The 21,908-nt window shown below is 47.8% G+C and overlaps 1 protein-coding gene across 7 annotated transcripts in view; it reads right to left on the bottom strand.

Moving 5' to 3' along the window:
• The window catches only part of PTPRS (protein tyrosine phosphatase receptor type S), a 295,013-nt gene that overhangs the window by 1,853 nt on the left and 271,252 nt on the right, over positions 1 to 21,908 (bottom strand). For all 7 annotated transcript variants that reach the window (XM_077922007.1, XM_077922006.1, XM_077922009.1 and 4 more), the window contains 9 exons: positions 20,961 to 21,136; positions 18,658 to 18,777; positions 18,282 to 18,436; positions 16,714 to 16,999; positions 13,419 to 13,597; positions 10,673 to 10,799; positions 8,455 to 8,580; positions 5,374 to 5,528; positions 1,456 to 1,591 (listed from right to left, as the gene is read on the bottom strand). In XM_077922007.1, the coding sequence (XP_077778133.1) occupies positions 1,456 to 1,591; positions 5,374 to 5,528; positions 8,455 to 8,580; positions 10,673 to 10,799; positions 13,419 to 13,597; positions 16,714 to 16,999; positions 18,282 to 18,436; positions 18,658 to 18,777; positions 20,961 to 21,136 (1,460 nt within the window). The remainder of the gene's footprint in view (positions 1 to 1,455; positions 1,592 to 5,373; positions 5,529 to 8,454; positions 8,581 to 10,672; positions 10,800 to 13,418; positions 13,598 to 16,713; positions 17,000 to 18,281; positions 18,437 to 18,657; positions 18,778 to 20,960; positions 21,137 to 21,908) is intronic.

Raw genomic sequence — 21,908 nt, 5'->3', positions numbered from 1 at the left:
GTTACTTCCGGGTTTCGCCACTCGCGCATACGCAGAAGCGCAAAATGACGTCATGCGCATGCGCAGAAGCGGTGAATCGCAACCCACGCGTGCGCAGACGTGCTGCTACGGGTTGCGCTCTTTTCATGTTGTGAACGGGACTCCGGAACGGATCCTGTTCGCAACCAGAGGTACCACTGTATCTGTTTTTACAGTGGTGCCCCGCAAGACGAATGCCTCGCAAGACGAAAAACCCGCTAGACGAAAGGGCTTTCCGTTTTTGAGTTGCTTCGCAAGACGGATTTCCTTATGGGCTTGCTTCGCAAGACGAAAACGTCTTGCGAGTCTTGCAGATTTTTTTTCGCTCCCCCCCCTTTTTCTAAGCTGCTAAGCCGCTAATTCTTTAATAGCCGCTGAGCCGCTAAACCGCTAATAGCGCCAATCCGCTAATAGGGTTGCTTCGCAAGACGAAAAAACCGCTAGACGAAGAGACTCACGGAACGGATTATTTTCGTCTTGCGAGGCACCACTGTATTTTATCGATATACCTGCCGCCCTTCGTCTTAAGATCTCAGGGTGGATAAAAACACAAGGTGAAAGCTCAAATAGATAGTTACAACAAAAGCAACACAGCAATAGCACACCCCCTTCCCACAAACACATTTAAAAGCCTGTAGAAAATGAATCAATCAGCCCAAGGCCTGGTTGAAGAAGGAACATTTTTGCCTGGCGCCTAAAGATGTAATGAAAGCGCCAGACGAGCCTCCCTGGGGAGCGAAGAATGAATGAAGCCCAGGTTTTTATAATTATTATTATGAATAACCAGCCTTCCCTTCCGCCAAAAAAGTGAAAAATAAGTACAGTGAATACTGATTGTTGCCAAGAATTTTTATTTCTGCCCATGCTGCAACGTGATGTTGCGCTAGAGCAACGCAGGGAAACTTATACTGATTGATTGCACTTAGCTCAAAGGGGCATATACGTGGCTGTCCCCCACCTCATTTCATCCACAACAACCCTGCGAGGTAGCTTAGGCCGACTGGCTCCAGGTCACGCCAGCGAGCTTCATCGGTGTTTCTCAAACTTGGGTCTCCAGCTGTTTTTGGGCTACAACTCCCATCATCCCTAGCTCTCAGGACCAGCGGTCAGGGATGATGGGAACTGTAGTCTAAACACAGCTGGAGACCCAAGTTTGAGAAACACTGCTCTATCCACTAACCCAACTGCATCATCCCTTACTACTTCGGAGCAGGAAGAGCAGTCGGCTGCGAAGGAGGCTGCCGGCTTTGGCCACTCTGCGGCACAGCCTCCCTTCCTGTTGCCACCGCACAGCTGCTGAAGGGAATCCCTGCCCAAACTCTGCCGCTCCAGAGGTGGCAGGAAGGCTGCCTCTCGCCCCTGCGGCCAGGCAGAGGAGTCCTGCTCCCTGAGCCCAGCCAGCAGGGGGGGAAAACACACCCTTTTATCTTTGTTTACCTCTGTCTGCACCATGGCAGGCCTCTGCGTCCGAAGCATCTTCACCGTCTGGAAGATGTCCACCACGCCCTCGTAGCGCATTCTCTCCAGGACGATGCTGAGGGTGATGAAGACGCCGGTTCTGCCCACGCCGGCGCTGCAAAGAGGAGAAAGGGAAACATTGTGGAATTGGAAGGGACCCCGCGCTTAGGACGCGATGCTCGTAAACCTCCCTGGGAAGAAACGGGAGTCTGTGTCCCCCCCCCCCCCCAAACCAGCTCCCTCCTGACCCCCCAAATTTTAAAGCAGGCACGTCCGACTTTGAATAGGGTGTGATCTACAATCAATATCAAAAACTGGCAGTGATCTACCAGCCTCCGAAGTCATTTACCGTATTTTTCGTCCCATAGGACGCACCTAGTTTTTTGGGGGGGAAATAAAGGAAAGAAATTTTCCCTTTATTTCCCCCCCAAAAGCAGGTCGGGGAAACCGAACCAGGTCGAGGAACAGCGGGATGGCGGCGCTGCGCCTCCCTGCTGTCCCCTGAGCTTGTGGGGCTGGCCGATGTCTGACCGGCTCGAGGGGTGCTCTGCTTCAGGGCTTCAGCGAAAGCCTGCATTCGCACCATAGGACGCACCCAGATTTCCCCTTCATTTTTGGAGGGGAAAAAGTGCGTCCTATAGGGCGAAAAATACGGTAAGTTGAATGAATGAATGAGATTTCACAGATACAGTAGTTATATTTGGATATCATCATGAGAGATCCAAACAGTTGTTAGATGGACAAGTACGATACGATATGATAATCTCTATTGTCACTGTCCCGTACAGAACAATGAAATTGAAAATCTACACCAGACATTCAAAAACCAACAAGGAAGTTGGGGGAAAATGCTGTCGGATTTGTTTAGTCTCTCTTCTCTTCCCTCCTTCCCTCTGTGGTTTCTGGCAAAACGGCTGCTGCGCACCAGAAAAAAGCAAGCAAGCAAGTCTTGTTTAAGGCTGTTTATTTCCTTACAGCTCTACATGCAGATCTGCCTGTTTGGATATCTGAACCTTTTGGTGTGTAGAGCGAGGCTTGGGCACGCTACACAGACTCATGTTTGAATAAGTGAATCTTCGCATAACCAACATTTGGATAGCAGGAGCTGTGTGTATGTTTAAAACCAAACAAACGCGAATCCTAACAACGCCAAAAAAGGAAAAAGCTATTACCACTGTTGCCTGTGCAAAAATAAAAAACCAAAAACCGGATTGCAAGAGACGAAACTGACAAGCTGGTGAATTTCTGCCGCACATGTCTCTCTCTGCACCCGAGACGACTGACACAGACTTCTCTCTCAGGACCAAGTCGGCGCTTGAGAGTGAATAGCTTGTCAACTTTGCCGTCCTCCTAGTCGCTTGGCTGGTCTCGCTCGCTTCCTTGAGGTGCAGCTCGAGAGGCGAGCGGGAGAACGGGGCTGGGGTGGTGGTGGTGGAGAGGGAGGAAGGTGCTGGCTCACACAGACAATATATATTCCGCACGACGACTTAGCAACTGCGATGCTAAGTCTGAAAGCCAGCAAGCAGAGGGCTTGGACGGGGAGCCTTTAATCTCTCCAGTGGCGCGATTAATCAACTAAGGCTTTAATCGCAGATTAACAACAAGCCACTGCCCAGGGGATTTGGTGCTCTTGAAGGAGTTTGGCGGGGCGGGGAGCAAAATAATAATTCAGAGGAGGACCGGTGCTTCCGTGGGCATAAATTGGACAGGGCGGGCGGTGGGGGAGAAAAGGGGTCTCTGTTTGCCACACTTAGGGAGAGCTACTCCTTTGTTTGGCCATCACATGGTTTGAGAAACCAATCCCACCCTGGAGTCCGTAATAAAGCCAGCGGCATCCGGCCGTTAAGGCAGAGTAGATGGGAAAGTTGTGGCCATCAGTCGTTGCTGTTTAGGGGGCCTCTTGGGGGCATCGTTGGAATCACTGCAGTGCACTCTATGTGGGGCTGGTCTGGAGCCTGCAGCCAGTGCAGAACATGGCGGTTAGACTGCTTCTGGGGGCGAATTACCAGCAGCGTACAACACCCCGATTGCGGGATCTGCACCGGCTACCAATTTGCTCCTGGCCCAAGTTTAGGTGTTCATCCTGACAGCTCAGGATGGCAACCTTTTTATCTAGACAAACCTTCGGAAAGCTTGCATGAGTTTTACTCTAGCCTACTGTGGCTTTTGGGACACGGGTGGCGCTGTGGGTTAAACCACAGAGCATAGGACTTGCCGATCAGAAGGCTGGCGGTTCGAATCCCCGTGACGAGGTGAGCTCCCGTTGCTCGGTCCCTGCTCCTGCCAACCTACCAGTTCAAAAGCACGTCAAAGTGCAAGTAGATAAATAGGCGGGGAGGTAAACGGCATTTCCGTGCGCTGCTCTGGTTCGCCAGAAGCGGCTTAGTCATGCTGGCCACATGACCCAGAAGCTGTACGCCGGCTCCCTCGGCCAATAAAGCGAGATGAGCGCCGCAACCCCAGAGTCGGCCACGATTGGACCTAACGGTCAGGGGTCCCTTTACCTTTACTTTACTGTGGCTTTTACTTTCTAAATCATGGCTGCAATTTTTAAAGTGACCGGTTTATTGTTTTATCTTTTTTGTTTTTTGTCTTTGCAAACTGGTTTGAGAGTCATCGTCCCCTAAAATTGAGTGGTATATAACTTTTATGAAATAAATAAATATGAGAAGGAAGGCCCACTAGCTGTACCTTCCAGAAAAAAGATAGAAGACTTCCCTCCACCATGACTCGACTTCCTTTAGCTCAAATTTAAATACTATCATTGCATTCTTTGGATAACACGTCTCCTACAGCCATTTCTAATTATTGTTCTCGCTTGTACTTTACATACTTAATCCATGCATATCAACATATTCTTTTTAGAGCAGTGTTTTCCCATATACTCCTCAAAACATCTGAGGTTTGATGGCTCATAACTCCCCTTTCTTCGGGGGGGGGGGGGGAGTAACACCATAAAAGTATTTATCAATGGAAAAGATGATTTAATGAAGAATGTAACGCAACAAAGTTTGTTCAATTATCTGTGTTCTATCAAAAGTTATAGCCAAATGACCAGAAATAAGGAAGCACAACTTGCTTAGGTTGATATGCAGTTTTTGTTCATTTGAATGCAGCCAGTGAGCATGGGTGTTTAGAGAGCCAATCAGGTGTTATGTGCAATCAAACGTCGGAAATGCACTTTTCCCAAAAGGTTCCACAATTCTGGCCACTAGTGTATGTGCTGTGGGAAGGAAGACTTTATCTGTTCTGAATTGTTCAACATTCAATTGAGAGGGGATTTTTATATATGACCATCAGACTGCACCAAGCCCCATCAGTTTTGCTGAATGCATTAAACTAATTAGTTCAAACTGGATTTTGAATAAATTGTTATGGTTTGGGAGTTCACTGTGCTATTACTTTCCCCTGCGGCTTCCCTGCAAACTGCTATTCCGAATAATGCTTTTCATAGGGGTAGCGAGGGGGACATTGGGGATGAGTCTGCGGGACCTAGTGGGTGGTGGCCCCCCAAAAAAGCTCAGAAACCACCTGGCACAATCAGAAGCTGGCCTTGAATAACCGCCACCACCCTCAAATTAAGAGGAAGGAAGGGAGAAAAAGGATACACAATAAAAAGTCTGCATTTTGGGGCTAAGTCCTGTGCTAATGCCAAGGATTTAGGGAGGCGGGAAACTCCAGCTTCCCATCCAATCAGGAGACAGCCCATCCACAGAGGCTTAAGCTTAGCATCAAAGGATGGCTGAGCAGCCCTCTTTCCATTCCAAGGTGCAAATTAAGCAGGGGGAGAATGTGCAAACGGCGGCTTTGAGCTGGATTATTTCCTTCCCCAGAGTTTGTGTTGCTGGTTCCAGGATTGCTCCTGGCTCCTCGACTGCTGCCTGCGAAGGGGCTTACCTGCAGTGGACGGAGATGGGCCCGTCTTGGCCAAACTGCTCCTTGGTTTTATGCACCTGCCCGATGAAATCAATGAAGCCTTCGCCGGACTTTGGCACGCCTTGCTCTGGCCAGTCCGTGAACTGGAACTGGCGCACGGTCCGTGACTGGCCGTCCTGGGGGTGGAGAACGGGGAGAGGGAGGGAAAAACACAACACGTCTCTGTTAGGCTGGGGGGAAATGCAAGGGAACGAAATTGAGTTTGAATCCTGTAACCAGGAAAGCGAGATTTTTGAGAGCTGAGCGATGGCTGTAGACTTGAGCAAATTTGATTTGGGTTCTTTCAAACCCCCAGCTGGCTGGCGTTTCCTCCGCCGCCAAGCTGGCCCTGCCTGTGGAGGATGAATAAAAGATTTTAATTTAACTGTATTGCTTTTTCCTCCCACTCTCCCTCCTTCTCAGGGGCAAGGGGCAGCCTGCAAGGCTCCTTCTCTTCCACTTGGCTCAGATTTTTGGCTCTCCCTTAAAAAGTCCGCATGAAGAAGAAGAAGAAGAGGAGTTTGGATTTGATATCCTGCCTTTCACTCCCTTTAAGGAGTCTCAAAGCGGCTCACATTCTCCTTTCCCTTCCTCCCCCACAACAGACACCCTGTGAGGTGAGTGGGGCTGAGAGACTTCAGAGAAGTGTGACTGGCCCAAGGTCACCCAGCAGCTGCATGTGGAGGAGCGGGGAAGCGAACCCCGTTCACCAGATTACGAATCTACCACTCTTAACCACTACACCACACTGGCTCTCCACCAGCCTTCTAACATAAACACATGCACATTTTTTGAGATGCCATTTCCCCTAATGCAATAAAGTTTTGACTGTTATATGCATTTTCATGCACACTTGACATCAGGGCGTTGTTTTTTTGTTTTGTTCCGTTTGCATTTTTGCACATGAAGAACTGCGTGGCAACATTTGGAGAAGTGCAAATTTCAAATCATTTGTTAGGCCCACACATCGTTTCGAAAAGCGTGACCTGGGCAAATTCGCATTTAAATGCGAAGCGAATTGAGTTCCCTCCATCTCTTTATGTACGCCAGCCACCCCAAGCTCCTTTTTGTAGCAAGGGCAGGTCGCCCTGTATGTTTCTGTGTGCGCTTAAACAGCCACACACACGAACAACAGGAAACCGTTTCCAATCAGACACTTTCTGTACAACTGGCGACGGTGTGTGCGCGCATCCCAAAACGTAATAATCTTTTGAAATGAGTTCAAAGAAATTACACAGTGGGAAACAGGCGGCTGCTAGGAGGAATTGCAGCAGAGGCTCCATCGCCAGAGCTCACGCAGTACGAATTGCGGGGGGCCTTGCATCGCTGCAGCTTCGTGGCGGAGAAAAATTGTGATAAGCCGACAGGAGGAAAAACAACATCATCAGAACAGCCAGCGAGGGAGCAAGAGAGAGAGGTTAGCAAGAGAGCTGCATTGTTTCAAGAGAAAACAGTGCGCCATTTCTCTCTGGCTCCAGCGTGACAAAGTTGAGGGAGGACCAAATCTCAGGAGTTAAGAACATGTGCTGGGCATGCAGAAGGTCTCGGTTTAATCCTCAGCATCTCTAGGCAGGGCTGGGAGAAACACCTGAGTCCCAAACGTTTGGCAAACTCCTGCCCAGAAACCTATGTGGATCCAGGATTGGGACTCAGCTGCAAATAAAACACTTTAAGTGTGTTTTAAGTGCAATATACAACGTGTGACACTAGATGGCGATGATGAGCCTTATGGAAAATTCAATGTGCAGTGGTACCATGGAAGTCGAATGGAATCCATTCAGGAAGTCCATTTGGCTTCCAAAATGTTCGGAAACCAAAGCGCAGCTTCTGATTGGTTGCAGGAAGCTCCTGCAGCCAATCAGAAGCCGCAGAAGCCCCACTGGACATTTGGCCTCCAAAAATAGTTTTGCAAACCGGAACACTCACGGCGTACGGGAGCCAAAACGTTCGAATCAACCATGGTACAAATGTATTTTTAAAAAGGCTTTTAAAATAGCGTTTTCAGAACGTTTTTTAAATATGTGTGTAGATCCAACCTTGGCCTCCACAGTCACTTATGGACTCACTGCTAAGACCTAAGCTCAACATCAAAAAAACGAAGATCATGGCCCCTGGTCCCATCACCTCCTGGCAAACAGAAGGGGAAGAAATGGAGGCAGTGAGAGATTTTACTTTCTTGGGCTCCATGATCACTGCAGATGGTGACAGCAGTCACGAAATTAAAAGACGCCTGCTTCTTGGGAGAAAAGCAATGACAAACCTAGACAGCATCTTAAAAAGCAGAGACATCACCTTGCTGACAAAGGTCCTTATAGTTAAAGCTATGGTTTTCCCAGTAGTGATGTATGGAAGTGAGAGCTGGACCATAAAGAAGGCTGATCGCCGAAGAATGGATGCTTTTGAATTCTGGTGCTGGAGGAGACTCTTGAGAGTCCTGTGGACTGCAAGAAGATCAGACCTCTCCATTCTGAAGGAAATCAGCCCTGAGTGCTCACTGGAAGGACAGATCGTGAAGCTGAGGCTCCAAGACTTTGGCCACCTCATGAGAAGAGAAGACTCCCTGGAAAAGACCCTGATGTTGGGAAAGATGGAGGGCCCAAGGAGAAGGGGACGACAGAGGACAAGATGGTGGGACAGTGTTCTTGAAGCTACCAGCATGAGTTTGACCAAACTGCGGGAGGCAGTGGAAGACAGGAGTGCCTGGCGTGCTCTGGTCCAGGGGGTCACGAAGAGTCGGACATGACTAAACAACTAAACAACAACAAAGTTTAGGTTAAGTCTGCTGCAACTGGATTTCTTATGGACAGGGCCAATCCTGAATGTATTGGATTTGTGGCCATTACGCTCATTTGCCTTTAGTAAAGCTCTGCTGGATGAAATGCAATTGCCTCTGGTCTATTTTGGGTGGAATCCCGCAACGTGTTTAAGTTTTTACTCTGCTGACTATACACTGGAATTTGCTCTGAATCAATATTGAGTAGAATTTGGTGACAATATGGCCCCAAGCAGACCAATGGCCTTCCTTGGCGTGCTGAGCACCAACGGCGCGGAGTGTGGACTCACCCTGGCATCGGTGACCTTGAATTCCCGGAGGATGTATTGAGGCATGTTGTATTCCGCCATGGGGTCGACCACAAAGTACTGGTACCGGGCGGACCTCTCGGCTGGCCAGTATTGGTGACACTTTTCCTGTTGGCCCAAAGAGAAGGAATCACACCCTCTTCGTAGCTCAGCTTTCGCCATATGCTAGAGACAGACCCCTTCACCCTGGCCTTTTGTGGACACTCGAGAGCAGCCGTTTAGCGGCAAACTCAGGTGTGCACGGTCCTTTCACAAGAGTCATCGAGCCATGCCCCTTCGCAACCACACCCCTCCTAAGATCACACAGCCTTCTAAGCTTATACATAATCTTATAATCACCGTATTTTTCGCTCTATAAGACGCACCAGACCCTAAGACGCACCTAGTTTTTGGAGGAGGAAAACAAAAACAAAAAAATTATGACTCCCAGAAGCCAGAACAGCAAGAGGGATCACTGCGCAGCGAAAGCAGCAGTCCCTCTTGCTGTTCTGGCTTCTGGGATAGCTGCGCAGCCTGCATTCGCTCCATAAGACGCGCACACATTTCCCCTTACTTTTTAGGACGGGAAAAGTGAGTCTTATAGAGCAAAAAATACGGTACTAAATAACAACAATTAGCATTGCGACGATCAGGGGATATCTGCCTTTCAGCTTGATCTATTTCCTCTGCACGGTTGATTTGGAATCCTCCAATAATCCTAATTTTAAAGAGTGCTTTCCTTGGTGTTCCAGCGTACGTAACAAAACTTGGCACGCCGTTCTCTTGAAACGGGAGGGACCTTGTCTTTTCGGCGTTCCTAAATGGCTTAGCTCCGGAGTTCAGAGGAGAACTCCTTGCTGTTCTCCAGAATGACCCAAGGAGCCCATCCTCGGCTGTGGACTCCCCTCCTTTCCCTCAGTACAAAGGGCAAGGAGGCGCCCAGACTCCCCTTTCTTGCTGATTCGGCAGCTGTAGGATGCTGGAGACGGGGACCCCCTGCTACACAAACGGCAATGGGTCTTGGACCCCACAGCTCTGCCCCTTTTAGGACCCACACCCTAGCCGTGGTCACAATTTGCTTCGACTGCTCTATTTTATATGTTGCTACAAATCCCCATTTGCATTCCCCACGGAAGCTCCGGGAGCTAAACATAGCGCAATTAGGAGAAACAGGCTGGGTCTGCTTCGGAAGATGCCAAGCGGCAGATTTTAACGGAGGGCAGAGAGTTGTTCCTGTGTTGCTTTGGGTAAACAAGGTCACTGACCCTGCTCTTAAGACCCAGAAATGTTTTGGAAGTAATTCCCTGCCTGCTCCTTCCCTCCACCTCTTCCGGGACTTCTATCGGATGGCGAACATCTCCTATTAGGCCAATGTCCCCTTCCCTTATTTCCGCTTGACCCCTTTCCCATGATTCCCTAGGGAAAGAACTGCGCGGTGGGAGGTGAGAATTCTACCACTGAACCACCAATGCAATAGCTTATCTTAAAGTTTTCAGTGTCTATACGCTTATTGCATTTATAAATTGTAAATTTATTGTTGTAAAGGTAAAGGTAAAGGGACCCCTGACCATTAGGTCCAGTCATGGCCTACTCTGGGGTTGCGGCACTCATCTCGCTTTATTGACCGAGGGAGCCGGCGTACAGCTTCCGGGTCATGTGGCCAGCATGACTAAGCCGCTTCTGGTGAACCAGAGCAGCACACGGAATGCCGTTTACCTTCCCGCCGGAGTGGTACCTATTTATCTACTTGCACTTTGATGTGCTTTTGAACTGCTAGATTGGCAGGAGCAGGGACCGAGCAATGGGAGCTCACCCCGTCACGAGGATTCGAACCGCCGACCTTCTGATTGGCAGGCCCTAGGCTCTGTGGTTTAACCCACAGTGCCACCCACGTCCCAATTTATTGTTGTACATTGTTTTAAATGTTTGTTTTCCTTCTGGGATTGTACACCCAAGTGTGTTTTATAAGCTGGTCTCCCACTGTAATAAATTATCTATCATCTATCTATCTATCATCTATCTATCTATCTATCTATCTATCTATCTATCTATCTATCTATCTATCTATCTCTATCTATCATCTACCTATCTATCTACTAACTGAACGGTGCTTTAAATGTCCAGTGCAGATAGGAGCTTCAAGCTACGGACTTGAGGGCACGACTGGGGGAGATTCTCTCATCTCCTTTCCGCCGCCACCAGCCCGCCTCCTTCGGCTTACCCGCCCCATCTCTCGTAGTTTGGTCAGCATCACGACAATGGTGGAATTGTTCTCCCACAGCATCCGCCAGAAGTCCTCTGTGGTCTCCGCCAGCGGACCTTGCGTGGCGATGTACGCTCTCTGTTGCCTGCCAGGGAGAGAGAAGGCTAACCGTCATTAAAACACACACATTGGCTTCTGCATACAGGACTTTTTATCATATATGGTGGTCTTGTAAGTAAGGTTAAAGCTTGCTGGGAAATGATATGCAATGAATTGAAAAGGATGTTCAAAATAACTTTTATTCAAAAGACAACAACAACCCCAGAATATATATAAATAATAACATAAATAATTTTTTATTTATACCCCGCCCTTCCCGGTTCAGAAAACAGGGCTCAGGGCGGCTAACAACAAATTTAAAACACTTAATTGTGATACAACAAAAAACAGCATAAAATACAGTGTGAATAACAATAAATTCAAAGTTCTAAAATCAATTTAGGGGGAAATCCATCCAATAAACATTAGATGATCCCCAGGGCTAGCTGGCTAAATTAGTCCTATTTGGGCCAGTGAGGAGACCAGGGGAGAATTAGCTGTGGGGTCTCAGAGTGGGTAATCTTCATAAAAAGGGGAGGGGGAGGGAAGGAAGGGGAATAAAAGATCAGGCTAAATTCAAATTGAAAGCCAGGCGGAATAGCTCTGTCTTACAGGCCCTGCGGAAGGAGGTTAAATCCTGCAGGGCCCTGGTCTCATGGGACAGAGCATTCCACCAGGTCGGAGCCATCACTGAGAAGGCCCTGGCCCTGGTGGAAGATAGTCTGACTTACTTAGGGCCCGGGACCTCTAAACTATGATTATTCATGGACCTTAAGGTCCTCTGCGGGGTATACCAGCTTTTCTTTTGGGAATTATAGGGACAGAACTACCTAAATTGCGTAGAAATTTATTCCTGTATGCTACTACAGCAGCAAGAATGCTACTTGCCCCAAAATGGAAAGAAGCAGAAGTCCCAGCAAAGGAAGAACGGATACAAAAACTTATGGAATATGCAGAAATAGTGGAACTTACCGGAAGAAAAAGAAATCGAGGTAACAAACATTTTTATAAAAGAATGTTAACGGTTTATTGAATATTGACAGATAAATTGTAAACAGTTAAAAACATTAGTAGGGTTATTGTAATAACCTGCAGTTTCACAAGAGTATATATTTACAGTAGATAATGAGAAAGTTAAATGAATTTGGATATGCAGAAGATATAAAAAAATAATAAATTTAAGGAACTGCAGAAAGAGGGGGGGAAGGAAGTCAAATTTTGAAATGTTAAATAGATTGCAAAAGTAATGAAATGTATAAACTTGAAAAATATAAATTAAAACTTTTTTTTTAAAAAAAGGAAAGACCTACATGGCTTAGGTCCCAGCTATCTGAGGGACCGCATTCCCTCATACGAACCTGCCTGGGTTTTGAGATCTTCAGGAAAGGCCCATCTCATGGTCTCGCCAACCTCACAGGCCTGCTTGGTGGGGATGTGGGAGAGGGCCTTCTCGGTGGTGGCTCCTCCCAGGCAACCTTGGAACTCCCTCCCTCAAGAATCCTGTCTGGCTTCCCTCCTTGCTGTCCTTCCTCCAGCAGGTGAATACATCCTTGTTCCAAAAGACTTTGGGGGAACTGACTGCTTTTAAGGAAAGGGCTAGTTCTGTGTTGTTTTTTATTGTGACTGTCCGTACGTCTATAATATACATGTCACATGCCATAAAGGGACCCCTGACCATTAGGTCCAGTCGTGGCCGACTCTGGGGTTGCGGCGCTCATCTCGCTTTACTGGCCAAGGGAGCTTCCGGGTCATGTGGCCAGCATGATTAAGCCGCTTCTGGCGAACCAGAGCAGCGCACGGAAACGCCATTTACCTTCCCGTCAGAGCGGTACCTATTTATCTACTTGCACTTGACGTGCTTTCGAACTGCTAGGTTGGAAGGAGCAGGGACCGAGCAACGGGAGCTCACCCCGTCGCGGGGATTCAAACTGCTGACCTTCTGATCGGCAAGTCCTAGGCTCTGTGGTTTAACCCACAGCGCCACCTGTGTTCCTTTGTCACATGCCACAGGTACAGTGGTGCCCCACAAGACGAATGCCTCGCAAGACGGAAAACCCGCTAGACGAAAGGGTTTTCCGTTTTGGAGGTGCTTCGCAAAACGAATTTCCTATGGGCTTGCTTCGCAAGACGAAAATGTCTTGCGAGTTCCTGCAGGGTTCCCCCCCCCTTTTCCCCAAGCCGCTTAACAGCTGATCTGCTAAGCCGCTAAACAGCTGATCGCTAAGCCGCTTATCAGCTGATCCGCTAAGCTGCTTATCAGCTGATCAGCTAAGCCGCTAAGCCGCTTATCAGCTGATCCGCTAAGCCGCTTAGCAGCTGATCCGCTAAGCCGCTGATCCGCTTAACAGCTGATCCGCTAAGCCCGCTAATAGCGCTAATCCGCTAATGGGCTTGCTTCGCAAGACGAAAAAACCGCAGGACGAAGAGACTCGTGGAACGGATTCTTTTCGTCTTGCGAGGCACCACTGTATATGATAATCACACAATGACGCGTCGCTAGGTGGAGCGAGCCTCCTGCACTGTATTCTGCCCCCTTAGCTATTTTTGAAGGAAGAAGGGGGGAGGCCCATTAACCCTGTGTTGGAAAACGAGGAGGGTGGGCCAAGTCGTCCCTCCGGCTGGATCCAGCGAGGCTCTTCGCAGGCTCTGCAAGCCTGAGTCTTACCTGTACCCATCGATGAAGCTGGAGTTGATGTAGTCGGACCCCTCGACCCCTCGGATAGGCTGCAGGCAGACCCGCGTGGTCTCATATGGCATAATGTTGACAAGGCGGTTCTTGAATTTGTTGCATGGGAGGTTGGCACTGATGAACCGGGAGGTGTGGGCTTTGGAATTGGCGAGTCTCTGGCGTGGCGAGAGAGAGAGAGAGAGAGAGAGAGAGAGAGAGAGAGAGAGAGAGAGAAGGAAAAGCGTTAACCACCCAGGAATGACATTGTACCAGCAAATACCGTATTTTTTGCTCTATAAGACTCACTTTTTCCCTCCTAAAAAGTAAGGGGAAATGTGTGTGCGTCTTATGGAGCGAATGCAGGCTGCGCAGCGATCCCAGAAGCCAGAACAGCAAGAGGGATTGCTGCTTTCGCTGCGCAGCGATCCCTCTTGCTGTTCTGGCTTCTGAGATTCAGAATATTTTTTTTCTTGTTTTCCTCCTCCAAAAACTAGGTGCGTCTCATGGTCTGGTGCGTCTTATAGAGCAAAAAATACGGTATTGTTGGAGGTGTGATGGGAGTAATGGCAATATGTACAGTGGTACCTCAGGTTAAGTACTTAATTCGTTCCGGAGGTCCGTACTTAACTTGAAACTGTTCTTAACCTGAAGCACCACTTTAGCTAATGGGGCCTCTCGTTGCAGCCATTGTGCCGCCGCCGCACGATTTCTGTTCTCATCCTGAAGCAAAGTTCTTAACCTGAAGCACTATTTCTGGGTTAGCGGAGTCTGTAACCTGAAGCGTATGTAACCTGAAGCGTATGTAACCCGAGGTGCCACTGTATCACAATGTGGTGGACACATAGGAAGATCAAGGTGTTCTGCGGTTTAATTTACGAGGAGTTACAAACAAAAAGTTTGGAATAACCTTTCTAAAAAGACCAGAGGCATTTCTGTTAAGCATTGTTGGCAGGGACATCCCTAAGGCCTTTAGGGAGGTGTTCTTATATGCAACGGCTGCAGCTCGGACTTTGGACGCAAAGGGGTGGAAGGAAGACGAAGCCCCGACAGTAACGGACTGGCAATATAAGCTACAAGAATTTGCTGAGATGGCGCAGCTGACAAACAGCCCGAGAGGCAATTCAAATAAAAAAATTATGGAAAAATGGGATAGATATAAAACATACGTTCAAAAATACAGTAAAGGTTCGTTATCTATGCTAGCATTTGAATGATGTTGGAGTGAGACTGAGTTGAGAAATAAGAACAAGAGCATATATTGCTATTAGAATGTACTAGATAAATTGTAAAAGAAAGATACACTAATATGAGCACATTCATTTGTAAAAAAAGGAATATACAACGGGATAGACAGGAAGTCCAATGTGTTGGTACATATATGCTTTTTTTGGAGGGGGGAGTTTTGTCTTTGTTTTTTCTCTTTTATTTTTCTTTCTTTTTAGGTATATAAAGTGTGTATATAATCTTGGTATACACGTTGGAAAATATATTATAATGAGCTCTCTAATGTAATATGGCAGTGTTTACCAATGTAATATAAGAATGTTAATAAATAAATAAAATTGCAAAAAAAGAAAGAAAAAGGGAACGACATTGTGCCAGCCCTGGCCTGGAAAGCAGTGTCAAGGCTCCAGGGGCTACCTCACGACAGATAAAAGAAAAGCCCTTCTTCACACAGTGCAAAGTTAAACAGTGGAACTCCCTTCCACAAGAGACAGAGATGGCTGTCAACTGAGATGGCTTTAAACCAGGACCGGACAAACTCAGGAAGGGCAGGCCTATCCATGGCTTTGCTCTGTGCCTCCACAGCTGGAGGCAGCGATGTTTCTGAACTCCAGCTGCTGGAAACCGCAGGAGGGGGAGAGGGATCTTGTGTTCGAATCCTGAATGAGGGGTCTGCATCATTGGGCCATCTGGTTGGCCTCTGTGAGTTACAGCCAAGTTACAGGGAACCAGGCAGAGGGCCTTCTCGGTGGTGGCACCCGCCCTGTGGAACGCCCTCCCACCAGATGTCAAAGAGATAAACAACTCCCTGACATTTAGAAGACATCTGAATTTCAGGGAAATTTTTAATGTGTGACATTTTAATGTATTTTTAATCTTTGTGGGAAGCCGCCCAGAGTGGCTGGGGAAACTCAGCCAGATGGGTGGGGTACAAATAATAAATTATTATTATTATTATTATTATTTAGTTGCCCTACGCACGGAGCCTCGGGCAAGCCGCAGCTATGATGTAGAGTGGAAAACAAGAGGTGCAGGGATGGGGCTCAGAATTTGGGCATTGCTGCTGAAATTTGAGACCCCAGCGCCCACCACTGTCAGCTGGTGCTTGACCCTTCCTGAAATGGGAGCCTGTTGCCAAGGCCCCGTCCAGACTGGACAACCCCAAACTCTTAACAATAGTTGTTTTTCCCCCTGCTGCTTCTCGCTGCTAAATTGCTCCCACGCTTTCTATGCCCCCGTCAACACCTTAAGCATCGTAGGGCTGGGAAAGAATTGCAGGGCTTCAGGAATCTCAGCTCAAGCATCCCTGACCTGCGGTCACCCGACCTCTGCTTAAAAACCTCCAAGCAAGCAGAGCCCGCCATTTTCCTGGGGGAGTCTGTTCCACTGCCCGACAGCTCCTTAAAACCAGGAACTGCTTCCTAATGTTTACTTGAAACCCCTAGGTATGGACCACATGTGGTGGTCATGTAACAAAATGAAAGAGTTTTGGGAATCGATCTATAATGAGTTAAAAAAGGTGTTTCCCAAAAAAGCCGGAAGAATTTCTGCTAGGTTTGGTGGGAGAAGATATTAAGAAGACAGGCCAAAGATTATATCTGTATGCAACAACAGCAGCTAGAGTTTCGATGGCCCAAAAGTGGAAGTTACAGGAGATTCCGACTGTAAGGGAACGGCAGACAAAGCTGGTCGAATACGCTGAAATGGCAAAATTGACACACAGAATTTGCAATCAGGAGGAGGCGAAGTACCAAAAGGAATGTAGTAAATTTATGGTTTATATAAGTGAGAACTGTAGAAATATGAAAACGCTGGCAGGATTCAATTAAATCTTATGTCATGGTGTAATTTTTAACCAATGAAACTGTGAATTATAGATTGGAATAAGAAAACTTGCGGAAAGGAAGGACGGAAGTCAACGGCTCTATGGAGCATAACGTAGGATATATGTAATAAGATTTGATGTTTTTGTTGGTTGGTGTTGGTGTTCTTAAATCTCAATAAAAAGCATTTGGGGGGGGGGGGAGAAACCCCTAGGTATAGAGGCTGGCCCCTGGAAGCAGCTCACCTTGAATTCGAGCTCCATGCCAGTGACATGCTCCCCAACCTCTATCTGAGCCAGCTTCTGAATGTAGGTGTACAGATTGCGAGCGGGGACTTCTGTGTTGCCGCAGGCGACGGCTTCCAGCAAGGAGTCATGTATGAAGCTGTACTGGTCCTCTGTCTGCACCATGTAATTTCTCTGCGACCTCATGAGAGTGACGTGGCCGTAAATGTCCACCGTCTTCTCGTGTTTTATTCTCTCCAGCATGGCGTCGATCACGATGAAGCAGCCCGTGCGGCCGACCCCAGCGCTGAAAGAAGGCGGACACAGAAGGTTGGGCAACATGTAAGGAATTATTAGCAGAAGAAGAGCATCAGTTGGAATTGAAAAAAAAAACTTGAGGATATAAGATATGGGTAGGCACACTAAGGGACGCGGGTGGCGCTGTGGGTTAAACTAGAATCTTTCAAATCATGTAACCCTGTCCCATAGCAGTTCCTGCAAAGCAAGCTTGAGTTGATTTAATTGAGAAGGCCCTGGTCCCTAAAAGAGCGCCTTCTCCAATTATCAGCTATCTTGTGCCTTTTTGGTGGTTCCCCCACTGGGGGGTTGCCCAATTAGCCCCTGACCTGCGACAGGGCCTTTTTAGTGGTGGCTCCCTAGTTGTGCCATGCCCTCCCTTGGTGGGGTACACTGGTCTCCATCACTGTTAACACTCAGGAGGGATTTATAAACATTCCCGTTTGCTCAGGCATTTGTTTGGTAGAGGGATACCGATCTCGGCAACCCTAAGATCACTGGACGGAAGAACACTTTTAACTGAAAAATGCTTTTAGATGTTTTAAAACTATTAAAAAGTTTTAACCTGTCTGACGGTGGTTTATACCTTGTCCCCCCCCCAAAAAAAAAAAAAACCTGACCAGGTGGAATGCTTTAATCCTGTCTTTTAAAAACAGTGTTTTAGAGTTTTCTTTTTTTTAAAAAAAAAGATATTTATTAGAATTTTACAAAATAAGAAAAGAAAAAAGAAAAATACAACATAAAAATAGGTAAAAAACAATTCCATCTTTCCATCACTTTCTTTCATTTGCTTATCTCCCGGACCTCCTCACACCTCCCTTTTTGTATTCCAGTTCAATTTGTTAGTTCAGCAAATCCTTCCCCTCTTTGTTTATCCTAATCTTTAATCTTAAAATAATGTAACATTAAGTTTTGTCTATTAATAGTCCTTTTTTTTTTCATACTCCTTATAGCGTTATAGCTAAAAACCACATAACTTTTCATCCAACATCATTCTAACATTCATTAATTTTACAATATTTCTGTAGTTCTTTGTCTTCTATTTTAAGCCATTTTTGTTTGTTCTCATATAATTACTCTTATTATTATTATTATTTATTAGATCGATACACTGCCCTTCATCCGAAGATCTCAGGCAATTCATTGTGTGTTGCTTTGAGAGATCTTGGGGGGGGGGGGGAGCACCCAATGAATTCAACAAGGAACAATAATTCAAACTGTGTAACTACGTTTGCTTGCCTGGGCAATCGGGGGAGGAAAGGTGTTAAATTCAATTAAACACACATACACACCTGCAGTGCACAACAATTGGCCCTGCATCGGGAGGGTTGCAGGTCTTCACTCTCCTGAGGAAGGCCAGGAAAGGGGTCGGGTACTCGGGGACACCGTGATCTGGCCAGGCCGTGAACTGGAACTGCCGAACCTCCCGTTTCTCGCTGGAGCCGTTCTGCGGTAGGTTGGGGGGGGGGGTAGATGGAGAGGAGGGGAGAGAGGAGAGACAACAGCATGAGTTGAAGCTGAGCCAATGCGCAGAGCAACCCACAGCACAAAGGGAACCTCTGCAAGGCATAGGCGTCTCGACGCAAGCAAGCCAAGCCGCGTTTTGGAACGGGGAAGGAAATCCAGCCTTTGCTTTCTGTGTTGCCTGGGGGTTTCTGCACCTCTTACCTTGTGAAGCGAGAAGGTTCGGACGCAGAACGTGGCCAGCTCAATTGTATCCAGCAAGGTGACCTGAATCATTCCGTACGTCTCAGTGCCCCGGCCCGGCCAGTACTGGTCACACTTTATCTGGAAGGAAATAATACATTATTATCATTATCATCACCAATAAAGAAAGCTGATTGCTGAAGAATGGATGCTTTTGAATTATGGTGCTGGAGGAGACTCTTGAGAGTCCCATGGACTGCAAGAAGATCCAACCTCTCCATTCTGAAGGAAATCAGCCCTGAGTGCTCACTGGAAGGACAGATTGTGAAGCTGAGGCTCCAAGACTTTGGCCACCTCATGAGAAGAGAAAACTCCCTGGAAAAGACCCTGATGTTGGGAAAGATGGAGGGCACAAGGAGAAGGGGACGACAGAGGACAAGATGGTGGGACAGTGTTCTCGAAGCTACCAGCATGAGTTTGACCAAACTGCGGGAGGCAGTGGAAGACAGAAGTGCCTGGCGTGCTCTGGTCCAGGGGGTCACAAAGAGGCGGACACGACTAAACGACTCAACAACAACAGTGGCTCTTTGGAAAGTGGCAGCACCATCTCAAATCTGTCCGTGCATCCGTGTGGTCAGCATAGTGGTTACTGACTGTCGGACTAGGACCTGGGTTCGAATCACCATTCAGCCATGAAGCTGATTGGATGAACTTTGAGGACCTGGCACTGCCTAACCTACATGGCAGGGTTGTTGTGGGGATTAAATGAGGAATTTGTGGGGATTAAATTGCCTCCTTGAGCTCATTAGAAGCACAGAACAAGAACGAGGTAGGTTTCAAATGCAGTAAATAAATGCAAAACTAGGCGCTGCGAATTGGTTGGAACGCGACTCTCTTTCTTGCACCAGCAAATCTGAGCACTGAGCCATCCACGTGGGGGAATTCTCATTCAGCCAGCCTCTGTATGCATAGCCCCTCACATTTTCAAGGCCATAAGGTCTAGAAACTTGAACTAAACCCGTGAGGGGTTTTCAAGGAAGCTGAAACCCAGAACCAGATTCCGAGGTTTTTGCTCCAGATTCCACACCTGTTAAGAAAGATTCCACACCTGTCTTTTTTGTAAGGGGGGGGGGGGGGCGCATTGGCAGCTTTTTAGTTTTCTTTTAAAAAAGTACTTGCTTTAGAAATAAACTTAAAAATCAAGATCTGCTATCTAGTTTATCGTGATCACCTTTTAAGCTGATGGAACTGCTCTTAATCAATTAGATCACTGGTTTGAGACCCTTTTTTGGGCCACCTGCCCCCTTGGTTTCATAAGCTCACCCCCCCCCCACTGCCCCCCACCCTATACAAATCATTATTTAGAATAGCGGTTTGCATGACCCGCCCAGAAAGATAATAACACAATACAGCTTGAAACAGTCGTGCATTTACTCAAAATCCAATTAAAATGTGAGCTTAATTAAAGGACATTGACAAACCTGATCCAGGGGGGTACCAGCTTTTCAAAGTTTATACCTCCAACAACCCCCTGCCTCTTAGTGCCCCCCCAGGTCATCCTACCTCCCCTCAGGGGCAAGAACTCTCTGGGAAACCAGGGTTCAAATCCTCCACTCAGTCATGAGAGCTCCCTGGGTGATTTTGGGTGGCCTACATCGCAGGGTAGTTGGAGGGATTAAAAGAGGAGGGGGAGAAGGACCGTTTACACCACACCTTGAGGTCCTTTGGAGGAAAACAGTGCGGCAAAAACACAATAAACAACAAACCACTGGATTACTGGTGACTGGGGGCGGCCGCCGAGACCATACAACACCGGTCTTGAAAGACCTACATTGGCTCCCAGTACGTTTCCGAGCACAATCCAAAGTGTTGGTGCTGACCTTGAAAGCCCTAAACGGCCTCAAAGGCCCAGTAGACCTGAAGGAGCGTCTCCACCCCCATCGTTCTGCCCAGACGCTGAGGTCCAGCTCCGAGGGCCTTCTGGCGGTTCCCTCCCTGCGAGAAGCCAAGTTACAGGGAACCAGGCAGAGGGCCTTCTCGGTGGTGGCGCCCGCCCTGTGGAACACCCTCCCACCAGATGTCAAAGAGAACAACAAGTACCAAACTTTTAGAAGACATCTGAAGGCAGCCCTGTTTAGGGAAGCTTTTAATGTGTGATGTATTACAGTATTTTAATATTTTGTTGGAAGCCGCCCAGAGTGGCTGGGGAAGCCCAGCCAGATGGGCGGGGTATAAATAATAAATTATTATTATTATTATAATTAGATGCCGCAGCCCAAGCAGTTGCCCCTTCCCCACCGGAAAGGCGTGTGCGTTTTCCTCACCCGCGACTTCTCCTCCAGCTTGGTCATCATCACCACCGTGGCCGAGCGCTGCTCCCACACCATCCTCCAGAAGTCCCCAAAAGTCTCCGGAAGGGGCCCCTGCGTAGCGATGTACGCATTTTGCTTACGGTAGCCGTCGATGTAGTTGGCGTTAATGTAGTCGCTGCCCACGATTCCTGCATCAAAACAGTCAGAAACCAAACAGCTGCGATGAGCAAATCCTGTCCTCCAGGGACCCTGGGCGATCGGGGCGGTGGCAGTGCACACGACTATATAATTGTGGAGTCGAAAGGGACCCCCAGGGTTCATCTAGTCCACCCCCCTACAATGCAGGCATCTCAGCTAAAACACCCAGGACAGAGGGCCGTCCAGTCTCTGCTTAAAAATCTCTGAGGAAGGAGAGCTCGCCGCCTCAATGCCGAATAGCTCTTACTGTCAGAAAGTTATTCCTTGCAATTTGAAGCCGCTGGTTCGGGTCCCAAATTCTGGAGCAGCAGAAAACAAGCTTGTTCCATCCTCCAAGTGACAACAACCCTTCAGAAATCTGAAGATGGCTCTCCTATCTCCTCTCAGTCTCCTATTATCCAGGCTAAACATACCCAGCTCCCTCAACCGTTCCTCATACGGCTTGGTTCGCCGTCTTTTGCACATGTTTCAGCTTGTCAATAATCATATTAAACTGCGGCGCCTGGAGCAGGACACAGAACTACAGGGGGGTTCAACAACTTATTATAAACGACTTGGATGAAGGAATTGAGGGGATGGCCTTCAAATTTGCAGGTGACCCCAAACTGGGAGGAGCAGCAGAAGAAAGAATTCAAGATGGCGTTAACAGACTGGGGTAAAGGTAAAGGGACCCCTGACCATTAGGTCCAGTCGTGGCCGACTCTGGGGTTGCGGTGCTCATCTCGCTTTATTGGCCGAGGGAGCCGGCGTACAGCTTCCGGG

Source organism: Podarcis muralis, chromosome 18 (assembly GCF_964188315.1).
Source record: "Podarcis muralis chromosome 18, rPodMur119.hap1.1, whole genome shotgun sequence".
In the NCBI taxonomy this organism is placed as follows: Eukaryota; Metazoa; Chordata; class Lepidosauria; order Squamata; family Lacertidae; genus Podarcis; species Podarcis muralis.
The sequence above is the reverse complement of the archived record's forward strand: the minus strand, read 5'-3'. Positions and strand labels throughout refer to the sequence as shown.